Source organism: Balaenoptera acutorostrata, chromosome 12 (genome assembly GCF_949987535.1).
Source record: "Balaenoptera acutorostrata chromosome 12, mBalAcu1.1, whole genome shotgun sequence".
Taxonomy (NCBI): domain Eukaryota; kingdom Metazoa; phylum Chordata; class Mammalia; order Artiodactyla; family Balaenopteridae; genus Balaenoptera; species Balaenoptera acutorostrata.
The window spans coordinates 71002065-71023651 of NC_080075.1; the positions used below are offsets into that span (position 1 = coordinate 71002065).

The 21587-nt window shown below is 44.7% G+C and overlaps 1 protein-coding gene across 1 annotated transcript in view; it reads left to right on the plus strand.

The window, feature by feature from the left end:
- Window positions 1-21587, plus strand: part of ALK (ALK receptor tyrosine kinase) — a 726132-nt gene that overhangs the window by 628474 nt on the left and 76071 nt on the right. Inside the window, exon 10 of the mRNA XM_057557895.1 lies at window positions 1387-1556. Within this exon, the coding sequence (XP_057413878.1) occupies window positions 1387-1556 (170 nt within the window). The remainder of the gene's footprint in view (window positions 1-1386; window positions 1557-21587) is intronic.

Here is a 21587-nt window from a genome sequence, read left to right on the forward strand (position 1 = left end):
CGTCCCAAGCTGGTCGCTGCAGGGTAATGAGCTGAGGGCTGAGAGGGCTTAGTTAGCAAGAGTAGGATTAAAATTTCCAGTCATGGCATCCAGACTGCCCAAGAAAGCCAAGTGGGACCAGTGAACAAATTTAACAGATTTGTGAGATTATCCTGGGACATGCAGTGAAGACAAGTATTTGCTACACTGGATTTGGGAAAATGGGAAAGGTATAAGCGAAGAGGTTATGGTTATATAGACCAGGCTTACCAGGCTCAGGGGTGGCCTTCTTAGTGAAGGGTTGGTATGCAACAGAGCGGGAAGTCTTCTGCTTCAGTGCCTCATGGTACGTAACCTCTTTGATCAAATTGTGAGTCAACCATGGGTTTAGAGACTAGGAGAAAAGGAGTAGTGGTTTACAGAGAAGCATGTCTTCAAACAATGAGAATCAGAGAAAAGGAGGGACCATAGCTGATGAAAACTCCAGGTTGCCATAGGACATAATTTATCTTCCTTTCTATAATAGCCATTTTTATTACAGGATCTGAACAGGAATATTTAGGACAATGATATGCTGTAGTTGTCCTAAGTTTTAAATGTTGTTTATAGATTGTCTATCAAATATACAACCTCTATTATTTTAAACACAAAGACCAGAGACCTTGTTTATAGTATATACTGCCTCTGGGCATGACTGTACTTAAACTTTCTGAGATAGATCAGTTACAGTTCCCTTTCATATGTCTTAGGGTACAATGCCATAGAAACCTTTAATAAAGACACAATAAAAACATATAATTATATGTTGCTTTAGGCAAAGTGTGCACCCTCATTCTGAAAGATACCACATTAAAAGATCTTTATAGGTAGATTCTTATCTCACTTTTGCCCACCAGTGGCCACAGGTATCAAGTCATAGGGTCTCCATTTAGCTAAGACATGACATGGTACCATTCAAATAAGATATTACACTCTTTGGGGAAGGAATAAACATCAATGATACCTAAATCGCTAAAAGAAATTGAATCACAAAATCACTTGCCCAAGGTCACAAAGTGAATTGGGGCCACAGACAATAATCTTTGGGTCCTCTTTAGGAAGTTCGTTTAATACCCTATTGATCTTGATATACCCTTAGAGGCAGAATCTTGTGAAGTTTAGGATGATGACATCAACCTGAACAAAGTTCCGAAATTGCCCATCAGTTTCCCCCTCCCAGCTCCTTGAACCTTGGTGAAAGCCACTTTGGGAGACAGCGAGCGAGATCAGGCTGTGGGTGACCAGCTCTCCTCACGGGGAAGACCTTGGCTGAGTCTCCAGCAAAATCCTTGAGAATTCCAGGAAGGTGAGCTACCGTTTCCTTTCAACAGTAACACCTAGTCCTTCTGGCTCTTCTCTTCCTTGCAGCTCCGAATGTCCTGGCTCATCCGTGGAGTCTTGCAGGGAAATGTCTCCTTGGTGCTGGTGGAGAACAAAACCGGGAAGGAACAAAGCAGAATGATCTGGCATGTTGCCACCATGGAAGGCTTGAGCCTGTGGCAGTGGACGGTGCTGCCTCTCCTTGATGTGGCCGACAGGTGGGCCTTTACCCAGCCCCATCAATCCCTCTTCCTCTATCAGCCAAAATGCAGAGGGGAGCCTTGCCTTCCCTCCCCCTATTCCTTCTACCCAAGACACACATCCAGATGTGCACAGACACGTGCACACACAAATGTGCACACACACACTTCCTGCAGACTTACAGGAAGCACTGAGTTTCTCTGAGGGATTTCCATGCTAATGAGATGAGTATCTCTCACACCTCTGGCCTGGCCTGATTGGCTGCCTCCAGTATCTGTAGGAAAAAGTAAAACTGAACAACTCATATGACCCCCAAAGAATAATCAGGCTTTATATGTATATGGCATTTTCTCTTAATTAATGGATTTTTGCCTTACTTTTCCATTTGACATTCTATTTATTCCTTATTAACAATAAGAAAGCCTGTGACATAGGTAGGACAGGCCTTATGTATCCTCACTCCTGCCCTTTTACAGGGTTCTCCTTCACTGAGAACCAAAGAGGTGAAGCACCAGTAGGTTGGCACTGGAGTGAAGACTGGCGCTCTGGCCAACCCCAGTCCAGCGCTCTGTGGCGTCTGGTCCCCAAAGCAGGTGGATGAGAAATTCTTCAGTAAACAGGGAAGTGCTTTTACCAAAGGCCCTGATTCCTAGTTAGATTCTAGGACTAATGTCCTTTGTAACCTTGAACTTCTCTGGACCTCAGTTTCCTCATCTTTAAACTGAGAGGGTTGGACTAGAAGATCATTAGCTCCGCGTGGCTCAGAAATGGAGCAGTAACTTCTCTGCGCAGCTGCCACTTGTCTCCCCAGGGTGGCACCAGTCTGCCACCTGCAGTCGGCCTGGAGCAAGCAGTGCCTGACCCGCACAGTTGCTCACGTGATGCTCCGCTGTGTCCCACTGAACCCTCGACAGTTGGTGCTGGTCTGTTCCAGACCAAAAAGTGACGGGGAGGGAGGGAGTCATTTATATAAATGGGACAGAAAAATGGATCTGGAAGGGATTTTTTTTTTTAAGATTGATTGATTGATTGATTGATTGCTATGTTGGGTCTTCGTTTCTGTGCTAGGGCTTTCTCTAGTTGCGGCAAGTAGGGGCCACTCTTCATCGCGGTGCGCGGGCCTCTCACTGTCGTGGCCTCTCTTGTTGCGGAGCACAGGCTCCAGACGCGCAGGCTCAGTAATTGTGGCTCACGGGCCTAGTTGCTCCGCGGCATGTGGGATCTTCCCAGACCAGGGCTCGAACCCGTGTCCCCTGCATTAGCAGGCAGATTCTCAACCACTGCGCCACCAGGGAAGCCCTGGAAGGGATCTTTAAGCCATCTTTAATAGGCTAAATGTCAAACCCTACGATCCAGAGCAGCCTCTGCTTTTGACTCCCCAATACATTCAAATTGCCGTTCTAGTGGATCCTTCGAAAAATGAGGGCAAAGGGCTTAAGGCAAAGTGGAGGGTGATGCCAGCTGACACACAGCTTTGTGAATATATAGCTGGGTCTCACACTCTTCACCCAGATTTCAGAGTCTGAACTCACTCTGTAACTCACGCTCGTAACTCAAGCTGTGCTGTCATAGGAAGATGCCATCAGCCTCTGAGCAGCAGCTTCCCGCCCCTTCAGATGTGTGTGGGTTAAAGATCAAAGCACTTGGACATCCCAGGGCTCAGTGCTGCCCCCAGGACAGATGGATTTAATTAAAATGGAGGAGGGGGCAGTGTGGGCGCCCTCACCATAGACTAGTCTTTTGTCCTTCGGGATTGCGGGGGCTTGTGTGCAGGGGATGGGGAACAGGCAGGTAATGCCAGAGTCCTCCCTCCTGGGAAATGCTAAATTAATTCAGATGAATCAAAAGGTTTTTTTCTCCTCAATCCAGCAAGTCCTCTCTCTTTCATAGCCACTCCAGGGGATTTAAGGCAAGTAAGATGTTGACTCTGTTCACTCCCGTCGGCTAGAGTTTTGTTTGAAGGAGACTTTGTTCTCAGCCTCCCTCCTTCCTGTTAAAGGCTGTTTACCAGACTGACATTCCAATACTGATATTGAGACCAAACCGTCCAGTGGGGATTCAGACAAAGGCCAGCTTGGTTGAATGATGCCTCGCGACCTAATAAACGTGCAGTTACACAAGTGGCCCCATTCACCGGGAGCCTGCCCACCACTGACATGCTCTGATGTGGGATGTGCCCTCCCCACTCCCTGGAACTAGAGATGTTATAGGAGGCGTCAAGACCCAGAGGCACATGGAACTGCAGGAGAATGAGGCAGAGCAGCTTTCACTTGCTAAAATCCAACTAGACTGTAGATGTGACTGCCGCATAAAACTAAAGTAGAGCTGTGGATGACAGAGCACAGGCTTTAGACTCGGAGAGTCCCAGGTTTAAACGCTGGCTCAGCCACTTCCTAGTTGTGTGACCTCAGCCAATTACTGAACCTCTTTGGGCCTTGGCACCTACATCTGAAAAATGAGTATAATATCAGTACAATTTTACAGGATTATTACAAAACTAAATAAAATAACTGTCAAAAGCATCTATGTGTAGTACATGCCAGTGAAGTTTATTTCCCACACCCTCCATCATCATCCCTTAGTTTTGTGGCCTCAGATTATTTATTGAATAAGTGGCACAAATCACAACCACTGATCTTCCAAGTCAAGTCATATTCTATTATTTTTTAAATGTATTTATTTTATTTATTTATTTTTGGCTGCATTGGGTCTTCTTTGCGGTGTGTGGGCTTATTGCAGTGGCTTCTCTTGTTGCAGAGCACAGGCTCTAGGCGTGCGGGCTTCAGTAGTTGTGGCACGCAGGCTCAGTAGTTGTGGCTCACGGGCTTAGTTGCTCCGTGGCATGTGGGATCTTCCAGGACCAGGGATTGAACCCATGTCCCCTGCATCAGCAGGCAGATTCTTAACCACTGCACCACCAGGGAAGTCCCAAGCCATATTCTATTAAACAAAGATAATAAAGTCTACCTCTTAGGCTTGGAGAAGTAAAGTGCTTGGTGAACTGCCTGGCTCACAGTGAATGCTTAGTCAGTAGTAACTACTAATAATAACTATGATATAATAATAATTAATAATAATAATAATAATAATAATCTCCCCATCTAGCCTCAGAAAAGGCTAAGATGGCCAGTTTAGCAATAATAACCAGTCATGCAACCCTAAGATGGGGGTAAGTGTTCATGTGAATTTATGGTCATCAATGCTCTGTAGACTTCTTATAAAGGGGAAGCACATTCTCCCTCTTACTTTCAGGGAGAGTGAGCTATAGCTGCCTAGATTGCCAGAAAATGAAAATGGGAGGATGGAGAAGGTAGAGGAAGAAAATAAATAAGGGAAAGAGACAAAGAAAATGGATAAAAGGCAAAGATCAACTCCCTCCCTCCCAACCCTGAGATAGACATTGGCACCTTACCATCTGCCCACATCCCATGAAGTGTCATTAGGCAGGTCCTGGCTTCAGCTATTCAGCACCTGCCTCTTGGACAGCTCCCCAGCCATGGACCTTGAGAGGGCAAGGACTTCATTCCCTGTGCTGTCCCAAATCACCTCTGCTTCCAGGTTCCCCAACCTCCATACATTATGAAGTTTTAAAAGCAACTTTATTAGGGCTTATGGATTAGCCCTAAAGAGCTCCCAGGCTCTAGAAACTCGTCATAGCCCCTGGGCATTACATGAAACTAGCCTCCACCTAGATATGGCAGTGACCTCCTGTGTTGTCTCCTTGCCTCCATTTTTTATCCCCACCCAATCCAGTCTACACAAGGAAGCTGGAATAAACTTTCTGAAATGTAAATCTAATTATTTCTCATTTTTTACATCCTTCCATGGCTTCTGTGGTTTTTAGAGTGCCTTTCAATTTCTTTTAAAGAGACCTTCATTTAGGCCCACATGTGCTCTATCCAACCATAACCTCACCAGCCCCTTTTTATACATTCTTCTATTACTCTACCTGGTAACCTCACTAAACTTCTTTCAACTCAGTTGCATCATGATAAGTTCTTACTTCCAGGCTTTTGCACCTGCCATTCTCTCCACACACAATGTTCTTCTACCTTCCATCTCCCTGATTACTACTCTTCCTTAACTTTTTAAAGAAGCGTCCCCAGACCCCTAGACTGTATAGTATACATACAATACAGTCTCATGACTCTTGAAACACCCTTATAATGACTTATCACTCTTTGCTCTCTGTTTTTTATTATCTAAATATACACGCCAACAAGGCAGGAATCAGGTCTGTCTTATATTGCAGTTTCCTGATTGTCTAGTACCATACCTAACACATAGTATGCCCAATAAATGCAGGTTGACAGAATGAAGTATTGAGGGAAATTGCATGTATTTTCAAATTCCAGCTGAATTAACTGAGAATTTCACTTATTGGAATCCATCTAATATTCTTCCTCTGTTCAAACTGCGACTAACAAAACAGATAGAATCACATTTTAAGAAATACTACTACACAGTGTTCTGTATATCAGAGCAATACCTGTGTCCCATCAGATGAACCCAAACAGCATTTGTTACTCTTGTGACAGGGAGTTCTCTTTAGAGACTTGCCTGGTACCTGCGCTCTCTTTGTCTCTGGGCACTGTCCTGCCAAAATCACTTTGTAAGAAAGACTTTGATCTTCATTGTGTGCCCTGGTCCTTGTGAGTAGGGAGACCCAGAACTGGGCACTTGAGAGTAAAGAGCTGTATTCAGATTGCTCCCACCTCACAGTAGTCCTGTCAAGACTCAGAGAATATGCCATAGGTGTATACAGTCTGCTGACAGGGAGGCATTGATCCATGGAAGGTTATTTCTTCTGTCCATTTACAAACCAGCAAAGTGATAGAAGCAATGCCATAGTCTGTCTTCATCATGAAATGATAGGAACTTTACAACCTACTATAAATAGTAGCAAGAAAAAGCTCCAAGAGAAGTGCCCAAAATGTTTTGAGCAGTGGCAACGTCCCTGGAGTAGAGATATGTGCTCTCAAGGTAATTTTTTTTCTATTTTTAAAAAAATTTTAACCTTTCTTTTTAATTTAATTTTATTTACTTTTTTATACAGCAGGTTCTTATTACTCATCCATTTTATACACATCAGTGTATACATGTCAATCCCAATCTCCCAATTCATCATCTCACCCTCCCCACCCCCCGCTGCTTTCCCCCCTTGGTGTCCATACGTTTGTTCTCTACATCTGTGTCTCTATTTCTGCCCTGGAAACCGGTTCATCTGTACCATTTTTCTAGGTTCCACATATATGCGTTAATATATGATATTTGTTTTTCTCTTTCTGATTTACTTCACTCTGTATGACAGTCTCTAGATCCATCCACGTCTCTACAAATGACCCAATTTCATTCCTTTCTATGGCTGAGTAATATTCCATTGTATATATGTACCACATCTTCTTTATCCAGTCGTCTGTCGATGGGCATTTAGGTTGTTTTCATGACTTGGCTATTGTAAATAGTGCTGCAATGAACATTGGGGCGCATGTGTCTTTTTGAATTATGGTTTTCTCAGGGTATATGCCCAGTAGTGGGATTGCTGGGTTGTATGGTAGTTCTATTTTTAGTTTTTTAAGGAACCTCCATACTGTTCTCCATAGTAGCTGTATCAATTTACATTCCCACCAACAGTGCAAGAGGGTTCCCTTTTCTCCACACCCTCTCCAGCATTTGTTGTTTGTAGATTTTCTGATGATGTGCATTCTAACTGGTGTGAGGTGATACCTCATTGTAGTTTTGATTTGCATTTCTCTAATAATTAGTGATGTTGAGCAGCTTTTCATGTGCCTCTTGGCCATCTGTATGTCTTCTTTGGAGAAATGTCTATTTAGGTCTTCTGCCCATTTTTGGATTGAGTTGTTTGTTTTTTTAATATTGAGCTGCATGAGCTGTTTATATATTTTGGAGATAAAGCCTTTGTCCGTTGATTCGTTTGCAAATATTTTCTCCCATTCTGAGAGATTTCTTTTCATCTTGTTTATGGTTTCCTTTGCTGTGCAAAATTAGGTCCCATTTGTTTATTTTTGTTTTTATTTCCATTACTCTAGGAGGTGGATCAAAAAAGATCTTGCTGTGATTTACGTCAAAGAGTGTTCTTCCTATGTTTTCCTCTAAGAGTTTTATAGTGTCCGGTCTTACATTTAGTTCTCTAATCCATTTTGAGTTTATTTTTGTGTATGGTGTTAGGGAGTGTTCTAATTTCATTCTTTTACATGTAGCTGTCCAGTTTTCCCAGCACCACTTATTGAAGAGACTGTCTTTTCTCCATTGTATATCCTTGCCTCCTTTGTCATAGATTAGTTGACCATAGGTGCATGGGTTTACCTCTGGGCTTTCTATCTTGTTCCATTGATCTATGTTTCTGTTTTTGTGCCAGTACCATATTGTCTTGATTACTGTAGCTTTGTAGTATAGTCTGAAGTCAGGTAGTCTGATTCCTCCAGCTCCGTTTTTTTCCCTCAAGACTGCTTTGGCTATTCGGGGTCTTTTGTGTCTCCATACAAATTTTAAGATTTTTTGTTCTAGTTCTGTAAAAAATGCCATTGGTAATTTGATAGGGATTGCATTGAATCTGTAGATTGCTTTGGGTAGTACAGTCATTTTCACAATATTGATTCTTCCAATCCAAGAACATGGTATATCTCTCCATCCGTTGGTATCATCTTTAATTTCTTTCATCAATGTCCTATAGTTTTCTGCATACAGGTCTTTTGTCTCCCTAGGTACGTTTATTCCTAGGTATTTTATTCTTTTTGTTGCAGCGATAAATGGGAGTGTTTCCATAATTTCTCTTTCAGATTTTTCATCATTAGTATATAGGAATGCAAGAGATTTCTGTGCATTAATTTTGTATCCTGAAACTTTACCAAATTCATTGATTAGTTCTAGTAGTTTTCTGGTGGCATCTTTAGGATTCTCTATGTATAATATCATGTCATCTGCAAACAGTGACAGTTCTATTTCTTCTTTCCCAATTTGTATTCCTTTTATTTCTTTTTTTTCTCTGATTGCTGTGGCTAGGACTTCCAAAACTATGTTGAATAAAAGTGGTGAGAGTGGACATCCTTGTCTTGTTCCTGATCTTGGTGGAAATGGTTTCAGTTTTTCACCATTGAGAATGATGTTTGCTGTGGGTTTGTTGTATATGGCCTTTATTATGTTGAGGTAGGTTCCCTCTATGCCCACTTTCTGGAAAGATTTTTATCATAAATGGATGTTTAATTTTGTCAAAAGCTTTTTCTGCATCTATTGAGATGATCATATGGTTTTTATTCTTCAATTTGTTAATATGGTGTATCACATTGATTTGCATACATTGAAGAATCTTTGCATCCCTGGGATAAATCCCACTTGATCATGGTGTATGATCCTTTTAATATGTTGTTGGATTATTTTTGCTAGTACTTTTTTTTTTTAAAAAGGATTTTCTTATTTATTTATTTATTTATTCATCCATTTTTGGCTGTGTTGGGTCTTCGGTTCGTGCGAGGGCTTTCTCCAGTTGCGGCAAGCGGGGGCCACCCTTCATCGCGGTGCGGGGACCGCTCTTCATCGCGGTGCGCGGGCCTTTCTCTATCGCGGCCCCTCCCGTCGCGGGGCACAGGCTCCAGACGCGCAGGCTCAGCAGTTGTGGCTCACGGGCCCAGCTGCTCCGTGGCATGTGGGATCCTCCCAGACCAGGGCTCGAACCCGTGTCCCCTGCATTAGCAGGCAGATTCTCAACCACTGCGCCACCAGGGAAGCCCCTATTTTTGCTAGTACTTTGTTGAGGATTTTTGCATCTATATTCATCAGTAATATTGTTCTGTAATTTTCTTTTTTTGTAGTATCTTTGTCTGGTTTTGGTATCAGGGTGATGGTGGCCTCATAGAATGAGTTTGGGAGTGTCCCTTCCTCTGAAATTTTTTGGAAGAGTTTGAGAAAGATGGGTGTTAGCTCTTCCCTAAATGTTTGATAGAATTCACCTGTGAAGCCATCTGGTCCTGGACTTTTGTTTGTTGGAAGATTTTTAATCACAGTTTCAATTTCATTCCTTGTGATTGGTCTGTTCATATTTTCTATTTCTTCCTGGCTCAGTCTTGGAAGGTTATACCTTTCTAAGAATTTGCCCATTTCTTCCAGGTTGTCCATTTTATTGGCATAGAGTTGCTTGTAGTAGTCTTTTAGGATGATTTGTATTTCTGTGGTGTCTGTTGTAACTTCTCCTTTTTCATTTCTAATTTTAGTGACTTGAGTCCTCTCCCTCTTTTTCTTGATGAGTCTGGCTAATGGTTTATCAATTTTGTTTATCTTCTCAAAGAACCAGCTTTTAGTTTTATTGATCTTTGCTATTGTTTTCTTTGTTTCTATTTCATTTATTTCTGCTCTGATCTTTATGATTTCTTTCCTTCTGCTAACTTTGGGTTTTGTTTGTTCTTCTTTCTCTAGTTCCTTTAGGTGTAAGGTTAGATTGTTTACTTGAGATTTTTCTTGTTTCTTTAGGTAGGCTTGTATAGCTATAAACTTCCCTCTTAGAACTGCTTTTCCTGCATCCCATAGGTTTTGGATTGTCGTGTTTTCATTGTCATTTGTCTCTAGGTATTTTTTGATTTCCTCTTTGATTTCTTCAGTGATCTCTTGGTTATTTAGTAACATATTGTTTAGCCTCCATGTGTTTGTGTTTTTTATGTTTTTTTCCCTGTAATTGATTTCTAATCTCATAGCGTTGTGGTCAGAAAAGATGCTTGATATGATTTCAATTTTCTTAAATTTACTGAGGCTTGATTTGTGACCCAAGATGTGATCTATCCTGGAGAATGTTCCATGCACACTTGAGAAGAAAGTGTAATCTGCTGTTTTTGGATGGAATGTCCCATAAATATCAATTAAATCTATCTGGTCTATTGTATCATTTTAAACTTGTGTTTCATTATTAATTTTCTGTTTGGATGATCTGTCCATTGGTGTAAGTGAGGTGTTAAAGGCCCCCACTATTATTGTGTTACTGTCAATTTCCTCTTTTTTAGCTGTTAGCAGTTGCCTTATGTATTGAGGTGCTCCTATGTTAGGTGCATATGTATTTATAATTGTTATATCTTCTTCTTGGATTGATTCCTTGATCATTATGTAGTGTCCTGCCTTATTTCTTGTAACATTCTTTATTTTAAAGTCTATTTTATCTGATATGAGTATTGCTACTCCAGCTTTCTTTTGTTTTCCATTTGCATGGAATATCTTTTTCCATCCCCTCACTTTCAGTCTGTATGTGTCCCTAGGTCTGAAGTGGGTCTCTTGTAGACAGCATATATATGGGTCTTGTTTTTGTATCCATTCAGTGAGCCTGTGTCTTTTGGTTGGAGCATTTAATCCATTCACGTTTAAGGTTATTATCGATATGTATGTTCCTATGACCATTTTCTTAATTGTTTTGGGTCTGTTTTTGTAGTTCCTTTTCTTCTCTTGTGTTTCCCACTTAGAAAATTCCTTTTAGCATTTTTTGTAGAGCTGGTTTGGTGGTGCTGAATTCTCTTAGCTTTTGCTTGTCTGTAAAGCATTTGATTTCTCCATCGAATGTGAATGTGATCCTTGCTGGCTAGAGTAATCTTGGTTGTAGGTTCTTCCCTTTCATCACTTTAAGTATATCATGCCACTCCCTTCTGGCTTGTAGAGTTTCTGCTGAGAAATCAGCTATGTTAACCTTATGGGAGTTCCCTTGTATGTTATTTGTCATTTTTCCCTTGCTGCTTTCAATAATTTTTCTTTGTCTTTAATTTTTGCCAATTTGATTACTATGTGTCTGGGTGTTTTTCTCTTTAGATTTATCCTGTATGGGACTCTCTGTGCTTCCTGGACTTGGGTGGCTATTTCCTTTCCCATGTTAAGGAAGTTTTTGACTATAATCTCTTCAAATATTTTCTCGGGTCCTTTCTCTTTCTCTTCTCCTTCTGGGACCCCTATAATACGAATGTTGTTACGTTTAATGTTGTCCCAGAGGTCTCTTAGGCTGGCTTCATTTCTTTTCATTCTTTTTTCTTTATTCTGTTCCACAGCAGTGAATTCCACCATTCTGTCTTCTAGGTCACTTATCCATTCTTCTGCCTCAGTTATTCTGCTACTGATTCCTTCTAGTGTATTTTTCATTTCAGTTATTGCATTGTTCATCTCTGTTTGTTTGTTCTTTAATTCTTCTAGATCTTTGTTAAACATTTCTTGCATCTTCTCAATCTTTGCCTCCATTCTTTTTCCGAAGTCCTGGATCATTTTCACTATCATTATTCTGAATTCTTTTTCTGGAAGGTTGCCTATCTCCACTTCATTTAGTTGTTTTTCTGGGGTTTTATCTTGTTCCTTCATTTGGTACATAGCCCTCTGCCTTTTCATGTTGTCTATCTTTCTGTGAATGTGGTTTTTGTTCCACAGGCTGCAGGATTGTAGTCTCTCAAGGTAATTTTGAAAGACAGCACCAATTCAAATACTGGCTTGATGTGTGCTTAAAAGTTATCTCATTACTTTATATCTCCCTCGTATAACTGGTTTTCTCCATTCTCTCCCCACTTCATCAGCTTCCCCCCCTCCCCCTGCCATTCAACTGCCACTCTTTCTGCTGGAATTAATTCTACCTTTTCTCAAAATGGAAAAACGCAAGTTCTCTCCCTTTATTCTAATTGTCAGTCTCTTGCAGGGACATACCCTAGTTTTCCTCTTTATAATTATATATCCTAGTAAATTAAGCATAATCCTCCCACACCATCCTAAGCTTTGACATGCTTACAGCGCAGAAGCAGATACTAAGTTCAACTCATTACGAGATGCATTTGGAAACACCATGAATCAAGCCATGCCCTACAAATCACTGCAATCATACAGCCAAATAGAACATACATAACTTATCACACATATGTAGGCTCTATTCCCCAGGATTATCACTATAGAGGCTTTTAGCCACACAGTCTAACAAGAAGAAAATGTTCCCTCTGGAGATATTTAGATTTCTGTTCCCTTTGCATCCTTGGTCCTAATGACAAGTGGTGTATTTCACAAAGGCATCTTTCAAATGGGATCAATTAGACTGAGAGTTATGGCTTCATGTACTTAGACCACAAACTCCTCAGAGTCAAGATTTTTCTCCTAGTCCATTCTTGTTTCTCATTCACAGAATCCCTGTTTTATATACACAATACTTTCTCTTTGTGTAGCATCTTCTGTGTTGAGAAGGGCATTAGAGGGACATTTTCATTACTTATTCTTACCTGAGTAGAGAAGTACTCTACTCAGTGAGTGAAAATCCAAAGTGGAGATCCAGAGATTTCCAATCAACCTTAGTTTGCAGGTCTAGTTACGCCCCTGAAAGAGTTGCGTTTGATTCCTATTTTTGTAAGTTGAATCACAGCTTCCTCATAGAGCCATGGAAGTTATAAATGATGATGATTACAGCTAGCATTTGTTGAGTCCTCACTGCATGACAGTCACTATAACAAGTACTTAAAATACATTATTTTATTTCATCCTTAAAACAGTCCCTTGGGGGTAGATACTATAATTAATCCCTTTTTTATAAGAGGAAACTGAGGTCTAAAGAGGTGAAATAATTTTCCCTTGATCCTGAGGCTAGTCTGCTTCCTATGTACGTGTGTGAAGAAATGAAAGCACAGTGCTTGGCATATAGTTGAAAACTTGGTATATAGTAGCCATTACAATTAACAAAATATTTTGGTTTGGGGATTTTTTTAGGCCACACCTCTTACTCATTTTGAGTTAGTTTCCTTTGCTTCATCCACCCCCTGAGATCCATTGTCTTAATTCCCCACCACCAGCTCCTGCTAGAGACCTCCCCGCGCCCAGCCCCACCCTGCCTGCCTTCCTTCTCTCACACCCCCAGCGGGGCAGCATCACCAGCCCAGGGAGATTCTCCCCTCTTCCTTCCAGGCCATTGTGCCCCCTCCCCGTGTGCCTTTTCAAGTCACCACTCTAGTATGCCTTTGACTCTCCCTACTCCAAAACTAGAGCATACATTCCAATAGGCATCTTTTATTTGCAGATGTATTAATGTTCCACGTCTAACAAAAGCATAAAAAATAAATACATTTGGTTATACATTTAACGAATCACCTTTAATAGAGAATAAAGTTCACTTCCATAAGGACTGACACAGAAAACTCAGGCCACACAGTCCCCATGAGAAACCAGCAGAGGGTCAGGCCCTGCATGCTTTCTTCACCACTGCCTGCCTCCCCTTCTCCAAAAATTTCCATTTGTAACTGCTTTGCCTCCACCCCTCCTTCTCCAGGGAGGAAGATGCCTATGGGAGGATGTCACACCCTGGAACCCCCCCCATTCAGCCAGTGCCTGCTGCCCTTCTGATGGGCAGGCTGCTCCAACTGCCACAGCAGCTGCTGAACCTCCCCTGAGATGCTCTCTGCACCCACAGAAGCCATGTACCTCCCTTCCCCAGTGCTTTACTCCTTCACAGCGTGAGGTGCCCGCTCTGTCCCACACCTCTCAGTAACTAAGGGGTTAAATCAAGGGCCTACAGGCAGCTAAACCGGAGGCTCCTCCTTAGAGCTCCTGCTTCCATCTCCTTCCACTTCACCAGAGAGCACCCTGTGAAGATGCTCCGGTGTGAAATGGTACTGACCACCAAGGTCATCCAGGTATTATGTATCTATTTATCCAGCCAACACTTACTGCCTACCCAGTAAGAATGCCAGGTGATGGGCTTACCTAGACAACAATATAGCCCAGCCCTCTAGGAATGTTGTCTATTAGGAGAGGCCTTCAGGAAAACCAGTCTGTTGCATCACAGGGCAGTAAGGGCCGGGGATGGGGAGGTACCAAAAGCAAGAACAGTGTGAGCCCCAATAAAGCCACAGCTGTTGGGGCTCCTCACTTCCAAGCAGGCTTCTCTCTGGTGGCCAGTTGGGGTTCTCCCTCTGCCACATAAGCCGTTGCCAACAGAAGCAGAGAGCGAAGACTGTTGCCCGGTGTGGGCCTGCATTTGTTCGTTCATTCCTAACAATAGAGACTCACTCAGGAGCAGCCCCACAGGCTCCAAAACCAGAGGTGGGGGCAGAAGGTCAGGGAAGATCTCAAGGCTCTGCTTGCCCAGAATGGCAGCTGCCCTTCTCAACGACGTGAGTCTGGCTGCCCTGAGTCCATATCCACAGTGCAAACCCAGCCCTTCCAGGGCCCTCCTCACAGGCGGTGGAGAAGACAAAAGGTGCTCCCCGCCCCTAGCCAGCTGTGGCAGCACATGTGTCCCTTCCTGAAGCCACAGGGGCTGAGGACCTCAACATGCTTATTAACATCGGGCTGAACTGAGAGAAGATAAATGACGGGCTCCAGCGCAATGTTAGGCCAAGCAGGGTGAGTTGCACTGACGAAACCCATCAAGCTCAAGGATTTTCACAAGCAACTTGGCCTTGCTGTCCTTACCTTCCCAGAGGGAGGCAGGAACTAGTGTCCCAGCGCTCTAGACCTCCCTCCTTAAGACCCATTCTGCCTCCCCGAGGCCTGTCCCTAGTCCTGCAGCTGTGAGAGAAGCTGTGCTCAGAGACCTGCAGCCAGCCAAGGGCTAACTTTACCCATCACCCCACCTCCAGGAGTGGGTTAGTTGTCAGCCCAACCACGTCAGGTGCGTTGAACACACTTGAGTAACTAGGCTTGTGCTACATGATATGGTAGTTGTGGTAACACTACCCAGAGTAACATTAAACCTCCAATCCTCAGGCTGTACAAAAAGAAATGTATTTCTTACTCATGTGAAATCCAAAATGAATGTGCCAGTTGGGAAGTAGCCTTCCATGTGGTCATTCAGAGATCCTGGCTCCTTCTCTCTGTGGCTTCACCCTTTTCTCCAGTTTTGAAATCCTTTGCCTTCAGACAACCAATGAGGAAAGAGCACTGGAGGATTCTTGCATAGGAAGATTTTTATGAGTCATCACTTCAGCTCACTTTCCATTGGCTGCAACTCAGTCACCTAGCCATAACTAACTGCAACAGATGCTGGGGAATGTAGCCTAGCTCTGTGCCCAGAAAAAAGGGAAATAGGTTTGATGAAAAAATATATATATACGTGTTGTGTGATGGGATAAGCCAAGGAATACGGCCCCCATCTCTGGCATCTATTAGAGTGTCACTTGAGAATACTGATTCCTTATGTAGCTACTCTGAGCATTGATCAGTCTTCTCCAAGAACCTTCATAATTCAAGGCTGAAATCAATTCCAGGATCTATTCTAAGGTATGAATGTTTCATTCCCCAAATTTTATGATGGAGCGAAACCTCACTTTCTCACTTTTAGTGAGAATTTCTCGCACTAAATTTTTCCTTTCTAAAAACAAACCAAAAATTAAACAAATAAACAGGAAAAGGTGTTTTGAAAAGGCTTTAAACTAGCAGGACAGCGTACGACAATGGTTTACAAAATTGGCTGAACATTATGATCACCTAGAAAACTTGCTTTAATGCAGAGTCCTAGGCCCTGCATTACACAGAGATACACAGAGATTCTGACTTAGTAGATCACATACTGGGCCCAAGAATAAATTTTTTTTTAAGTTTCCTAAGTGACTGTGAGGGTCGACCACATTTGGAAGTCACTGGCATAAAGTGTCAGATCCAGATGTCTTGTGGACAAGACAGGGAATCAAGTGCCTGGGGAAGTGTCATTGGCTGTCACATTGTTAGCGAACCTATATTAAGCCCCCATCGAGCGCAGAGGATGGAAAGGGGTGTGTGACTCAGCTTCTTGCCGGGTCACACGACCTGCATGCTGTGGGGGACACAGAGCATCCACATTGAGAGGCAAACAGCAACACACAGAGCGTTGTGCTGGGTCCGACAGAGCATGGCCAGTGTTCAGACGGTGCAGTGACCCCCATGTTTCAGGGCAGCCTGCGTGGAGAAAATGGGCTTATTATAAGCTGGGCCTTGAGGAAAATTTAGGTCTTGAGGGAAATGGGAAAGGGACAAGGGCATTCCAGAGAACACCATCAGGATAAGCAGAGGCTTCGAGACAGGAATGTTTTGTGTGCGTTCAAGAATAGCTAAGTGGGCTATGTCAGAGAATCCCGAGCAATCTCCTTGGAGAGGGTGGCTGTGGATATCAGGTGAAGTATTTTGGACTCTGGGCTGTGGGGAATAGAGAGCCATGAGCAAAGCGATGGGATGGAGGATGGGAAACTGAGATTGAGTACTGTTGGAGGCTCTTTTGAGGGACCAAACATGAAATTATCTGAGCCTCAGAGTGGAGCTCAGAAAGGGAGAAGGGGAGCTGGGGGAGGAGCTGCCTACCAAATGGTACCATCCGCCTGGGACAGGCTTGGGTCAGGCCTCTGAGAAGGGGGAGAGGGTGGCTGGGGTCTTAGCAATGCGGTGTGCAACCAGGCATTGACATGTACGAATCAAACATTCATAACTCTGGAAGGATCTGGCCTTGTTTCTTTCTCAGAAAACATCCCAGATCATTGGAGCAAGGAGTAGATTAGCAACTCTGAGCTTTAAATCCCATTTCTAACATTGATTTACTGTGATGTTTGGAACAAGTTTTTGCTTTTGATTGCTGCACTTCCACAATCAAGAGTGCAAAACAGTGAGACAGATCCGGCCTGTGAGGCTGGTTTAAGAAGTAGTTGCTCAAAACAGCAATAAGTGAAGCCCTTTAGAATAACAGGATGTTCAGATCTGCTTGAGATTTTCTTGGTAATATCCACAGCTCAGTTTACAAGTCAACAGATGCATACATTTTTCTTAACTCTTAGTGCCTCTGAAAATGTAACCCTGTGTTCTCAGCCCCTTCTCTTCCCAGGCACAAAGTCTGGAATTGAGGAGATACCTGGGCTGCTGATATTTGAAGCAAAGCAGCTGGATTTCCAGCTGCCTGATTGACTTCCCACCCACACCTTCAACCTGGCTACCAACCCCACACCTCACACCTGAGTGATTCTCCTGTCCACAGCACTACCATTCTTTTCTAGGCATTCAGTTCTTCAAAGTCTTCCTTGACTTCTCTCACTGCCCAGATTCAATGTTTTCTCAAGTTGTGTAGACTCTAGCTCTATGGGGGCAGAACCAATAGGGACTTTAGAAATCTCATGGTCAGAGAATAATATGAATTACAAGTCTGTCCGTATTCCTCAAGGTCAAGTTCCATGTCTTAGACATCTCTATACTCCCAGCTACAGACACAGTGCCTGACTCATAGAAGTTGCTCAAATAATCTTTGCTTGAAGGCAGAGGAGGAGATATGTAATTTATAATACTGCCCGAGGAAGTACAGATTTCTAATAAAAAATAATAGAAAACAGGAACAACAAACTAGAATCTCCCGTACTGGAGAAGTTTCCAATATGAAAATACTCATATTACATAGATTTTAAAAAACCATAGGTGCACCTGACAAGTTTCAGTGACTTGCCCAGGGTCCCACCAAGTATACAGCCCATTCTTCACCCCACTTTACCTTTTGAGACTCCGCTTCCACCCCGCAGAGAAGGCTGCTAAGTCACCCTCATAAAGATATTTGTGTCAGGGAGGAGGGAACCAGCAACCACCCTTTCCCTGGATCTCCTCTCCATGGGGAGGGCCACCATCTCTGGTACCATCTGAGCCCTCCAAGCCACAGGCCAGCACGGCAGCAGTGGGTAGAGGATAAGGCTAGTGTTGGAAATGTCTGTGTGTCCTGAGAAAGGTGGAGCAGGTGTCCCAGTCTTTCTGAGATGAGTGGGTACAGGCGCTTTCTGGCTCTTAGGGGCTGGTTGTACTTCACCAGTAGTATGGAGGACATAAGAGGCTAAGCGAGATTAAAGAATTTGGATGGCTCCGCAAGGGATGGCGAAAAAAGTGGCCTGGGAAGCAAGAGGCCCGAGTTCCAATCTTCCCTCTGCTACTGTCTCCCTGTGTGACCTGGCAAGTCAGATGATGCTCCCAGGAGGTCCCTGCCCTTCCTTCTTCAGCTCTCTTCTTATGCTGGTGCCCCCAGAGATAATCTAGCCTCAGTAACTCAGAAGGGGACATCCAGCCCAAGAATGCGCTCTCTCTCTCTCTCTCTCTCCCCCTCTCCACCTCTCCCTGGGGAAAGTGCATTAATTCTCCTCCCTTGGGGCACTTGACACACTCGAGCCTGTGGGGCAGGTATTTTTGTGCACAGATACCTCCCGATGGGCCAGGGCTCCACGAAGCAAGATTTCCCTTTCACCTTTCCCCTGAGAGCCTGGGGCCCAGGGATAGCTCAATATATGGGACACAGAATGAGAGAATTAAAGAGCAAAATGGGAACTTGCTAGAGAAGGGCTTCTCCCCGCTCTGCAGTCTGGCAGAACATCCTTGTGGTGGGCCTTTCCGATAGGAGGCACGCCAGAGCAAATGTGGGCACCAGATCCTTAAGAGTCAGCCTCCAACATGAGCAGAGACAGCCAGTGCCTGGAAGGCTGGGACTGAGAAAGTTGAAGAGTTCTCCATGCTTGCTCAGCAGGACTGAAGATTCATTTTCTCCCCTATTTCACCCCAAAGCTCTCCCTCACAGAAGCCAGATTCACTGTGAAAGATCTCTGTGGCCCTTGGCAGCCCTGGAATCACTCTGTATCGACTTCCCCTCTCTGTTCTTGATGTCATTATGCCCAGAGAGGAGACCGCATCAGGAGATGGTAAATTACTCTGTGAGTGGGACTGCCGGGGAAGCGGGGGGCTCCCAACTGCTGAGTGTGGCCTAGAATGTCCAGCCCACCCCTACTCTACCGTGCCGGAGCCAAAGACTCCTAGCATCAGGGCACACGTGCCTGGCCCTGGCCACATTGATCCCAGCCAAGGCTGGTCCCAGGCACCCAAGGCTGGCCATCAGCCCCTCTTCGTCCACTGGTAACTGAAGTCAATTACACAGATAATAGGATGGATGCAGCAGGGCTTTGTCATCACATTATTCTAATAGAAATGCATACAGTGACCGGAGCTTTGCGACAGTCCATTTTAGAAGCCTTTTGTGGAACAAATCAACTGCACAGTGAGAACTTGGAGAAAGCATGTTTCCTCAGCAGTATCTGCCAGCCCTATCCTAAGCAGCCAGAGCCCAGAGAGCCCCAGCTGCAGAAAGGGATGTGGAACACTCCCACCTTCCAAGCCCGCTGAATGGTCGACAGAGGAATCCAAGCCACGGTGCCTATCCACTAAATGCCTGTTACCCAGCCCGGCCGTTCTTTCTTCTCTCTCTCCAAAGCCTTCCTAGTCCCTCAGTCCACATTCAGACACACACCTTTTTGTCAGCTATTTAAAATCATTAAGTGAACTTAATTAGGTTTGTCAATCCCTAAGGCTGGCAAGGTGGCAAGTAAGGCATTATATCCACTGTCCATTAACAGTCTGTTGCCTGAACGAGATTGTGCGTTTCTGAGCTGTACGTGAGCTGCCTCCGCACCTCCCGTGCAGATATCTGCCCCGTGGGTCTGGGCGGCACCTGATGCCAAGGCCGCCCCTCTACCCTGGCCCTCTGCCCCAACGGCCAGCTCGCAGAACCCCCCTGGGTCAGTTCTCAACAGGCCTCTCTGTAAAGCTAAACGAGACAGAGTTGGGGGGCTGTTCTTTATACAAAGCCAGGCTCCAGCCAAGATCTCTAGCCAAGTCTGTGTTAGCAACAAGCTCCCAACCTCACTGCCTGGAAAAGAGGGAAAAAGCAACAACCACCCAGGCAATCAAAAGTGTCTTCTTTGGAGAAAGAGAAAGACCTGAGCAGGTGTGAACTGTGGAGGGGCAGGGAGTGAAACCCCCGCGGCTGAGGGCCAGACGGAGGGGTCTCAGCTGCCACGCTCTGAAGTGACACAGCTCAGTAAGGGAGCTGGACAAGCCCCAGAGAACTGGCTTTTCCTTCTCCCTGACCAGGCTGCCCACGGAGAGGGGGAGAGAGGCTCTGCCGGCCCTGAGGCTCTGCTTCCTTTCCCCACACAGAGCTGAGGCTTTGGGGCTGCAGAGTAACCTGTGCACTTGTTAGAACCCCCTGGCCCCTGCCATCGTGGCAGTAATGTGGCGTGGACCTTGTTTTCTCTCAGACCCAGAGCAGTCCTCCTGGTATGTGCTGGAAATTTCCCTCAGTCCCAGAGCAGTCCTCCTGGTATGTGCTAAGACCCAAGACCTGAAGCCGTGGCTGACTCTGGAGAGTGACTTGGTGTCTGCACTTAGGTCGGAAAGACTCTGAGAGCCTTGAGGAAGTCTCACCCATCTCCAGCCAGGAGAGGGCAAGCAGAGCCACGAGCAAAACCTTCTTCACCTGAGGTTCAGGCAAAGATACTCTACGAGGTACCATCCAAAGTAGAGAAGGCTGGATCTGGGTGGCCCTGATCACCGCCTGGTCTCTTGTCTAGTGCTTCCGCAGAAAAGAAGCTCCTAGGTTGGGTCTTCTGTTCCCTCCCTGCCCCACCATCCCCAGACCCCACTCCCCAACTGCCTCTGCTTCACCCCTGCCCCACCCCCCGCTTCCCAGCGTGACCCACCTTTGTCCCACCTGTCCCCTCCCTGCAGCCTCCGGAGTCTGGAGCATTTGGGGGAGGGTTGGCAGCGTGGCCTCCTGGGTGGACAGAGGCAGCATCACGTGTTTACATCTGATTCGGCATCTGACTGAGTCTTCCCTGATTGTTATGAGTGTTCCTGACTCAAAATATGTGCAATTCCCAGTGTCAATCAAATTCTTTGAAACAGCAGCTGCCACTGCCATTGCCTTGCAGAGCACTTTAGAAACTCTTCTATTTAGAAACCATTCCAGCACCAGCTTGCATCATGCCATCCATGCTAAGAGGCCCAGTGGCTGGTTGAAAACTTTGCAGCTCTAATCTCTCAGTAATGAGAAGGAAGGCAAGAGAGGGGCAGGGAGAGCAGAGAGGGAAGGGGAGACATCCATTTAGGGGAAGAGATCAATTAGGGGGAAACAGGGGTTTCGGCCCTCTCCCCCATGCTCAACAGGCACACAGGTGTAACTTACTTGCTCACGATCCCCAGGCCCTCCTGGAAAGTATTCCCATGATGCAGCTCAGCACCGAAATCGGTGCCTGGCCTGGCCCCTTGGCCTATGGAGGACAGTCTAGGAG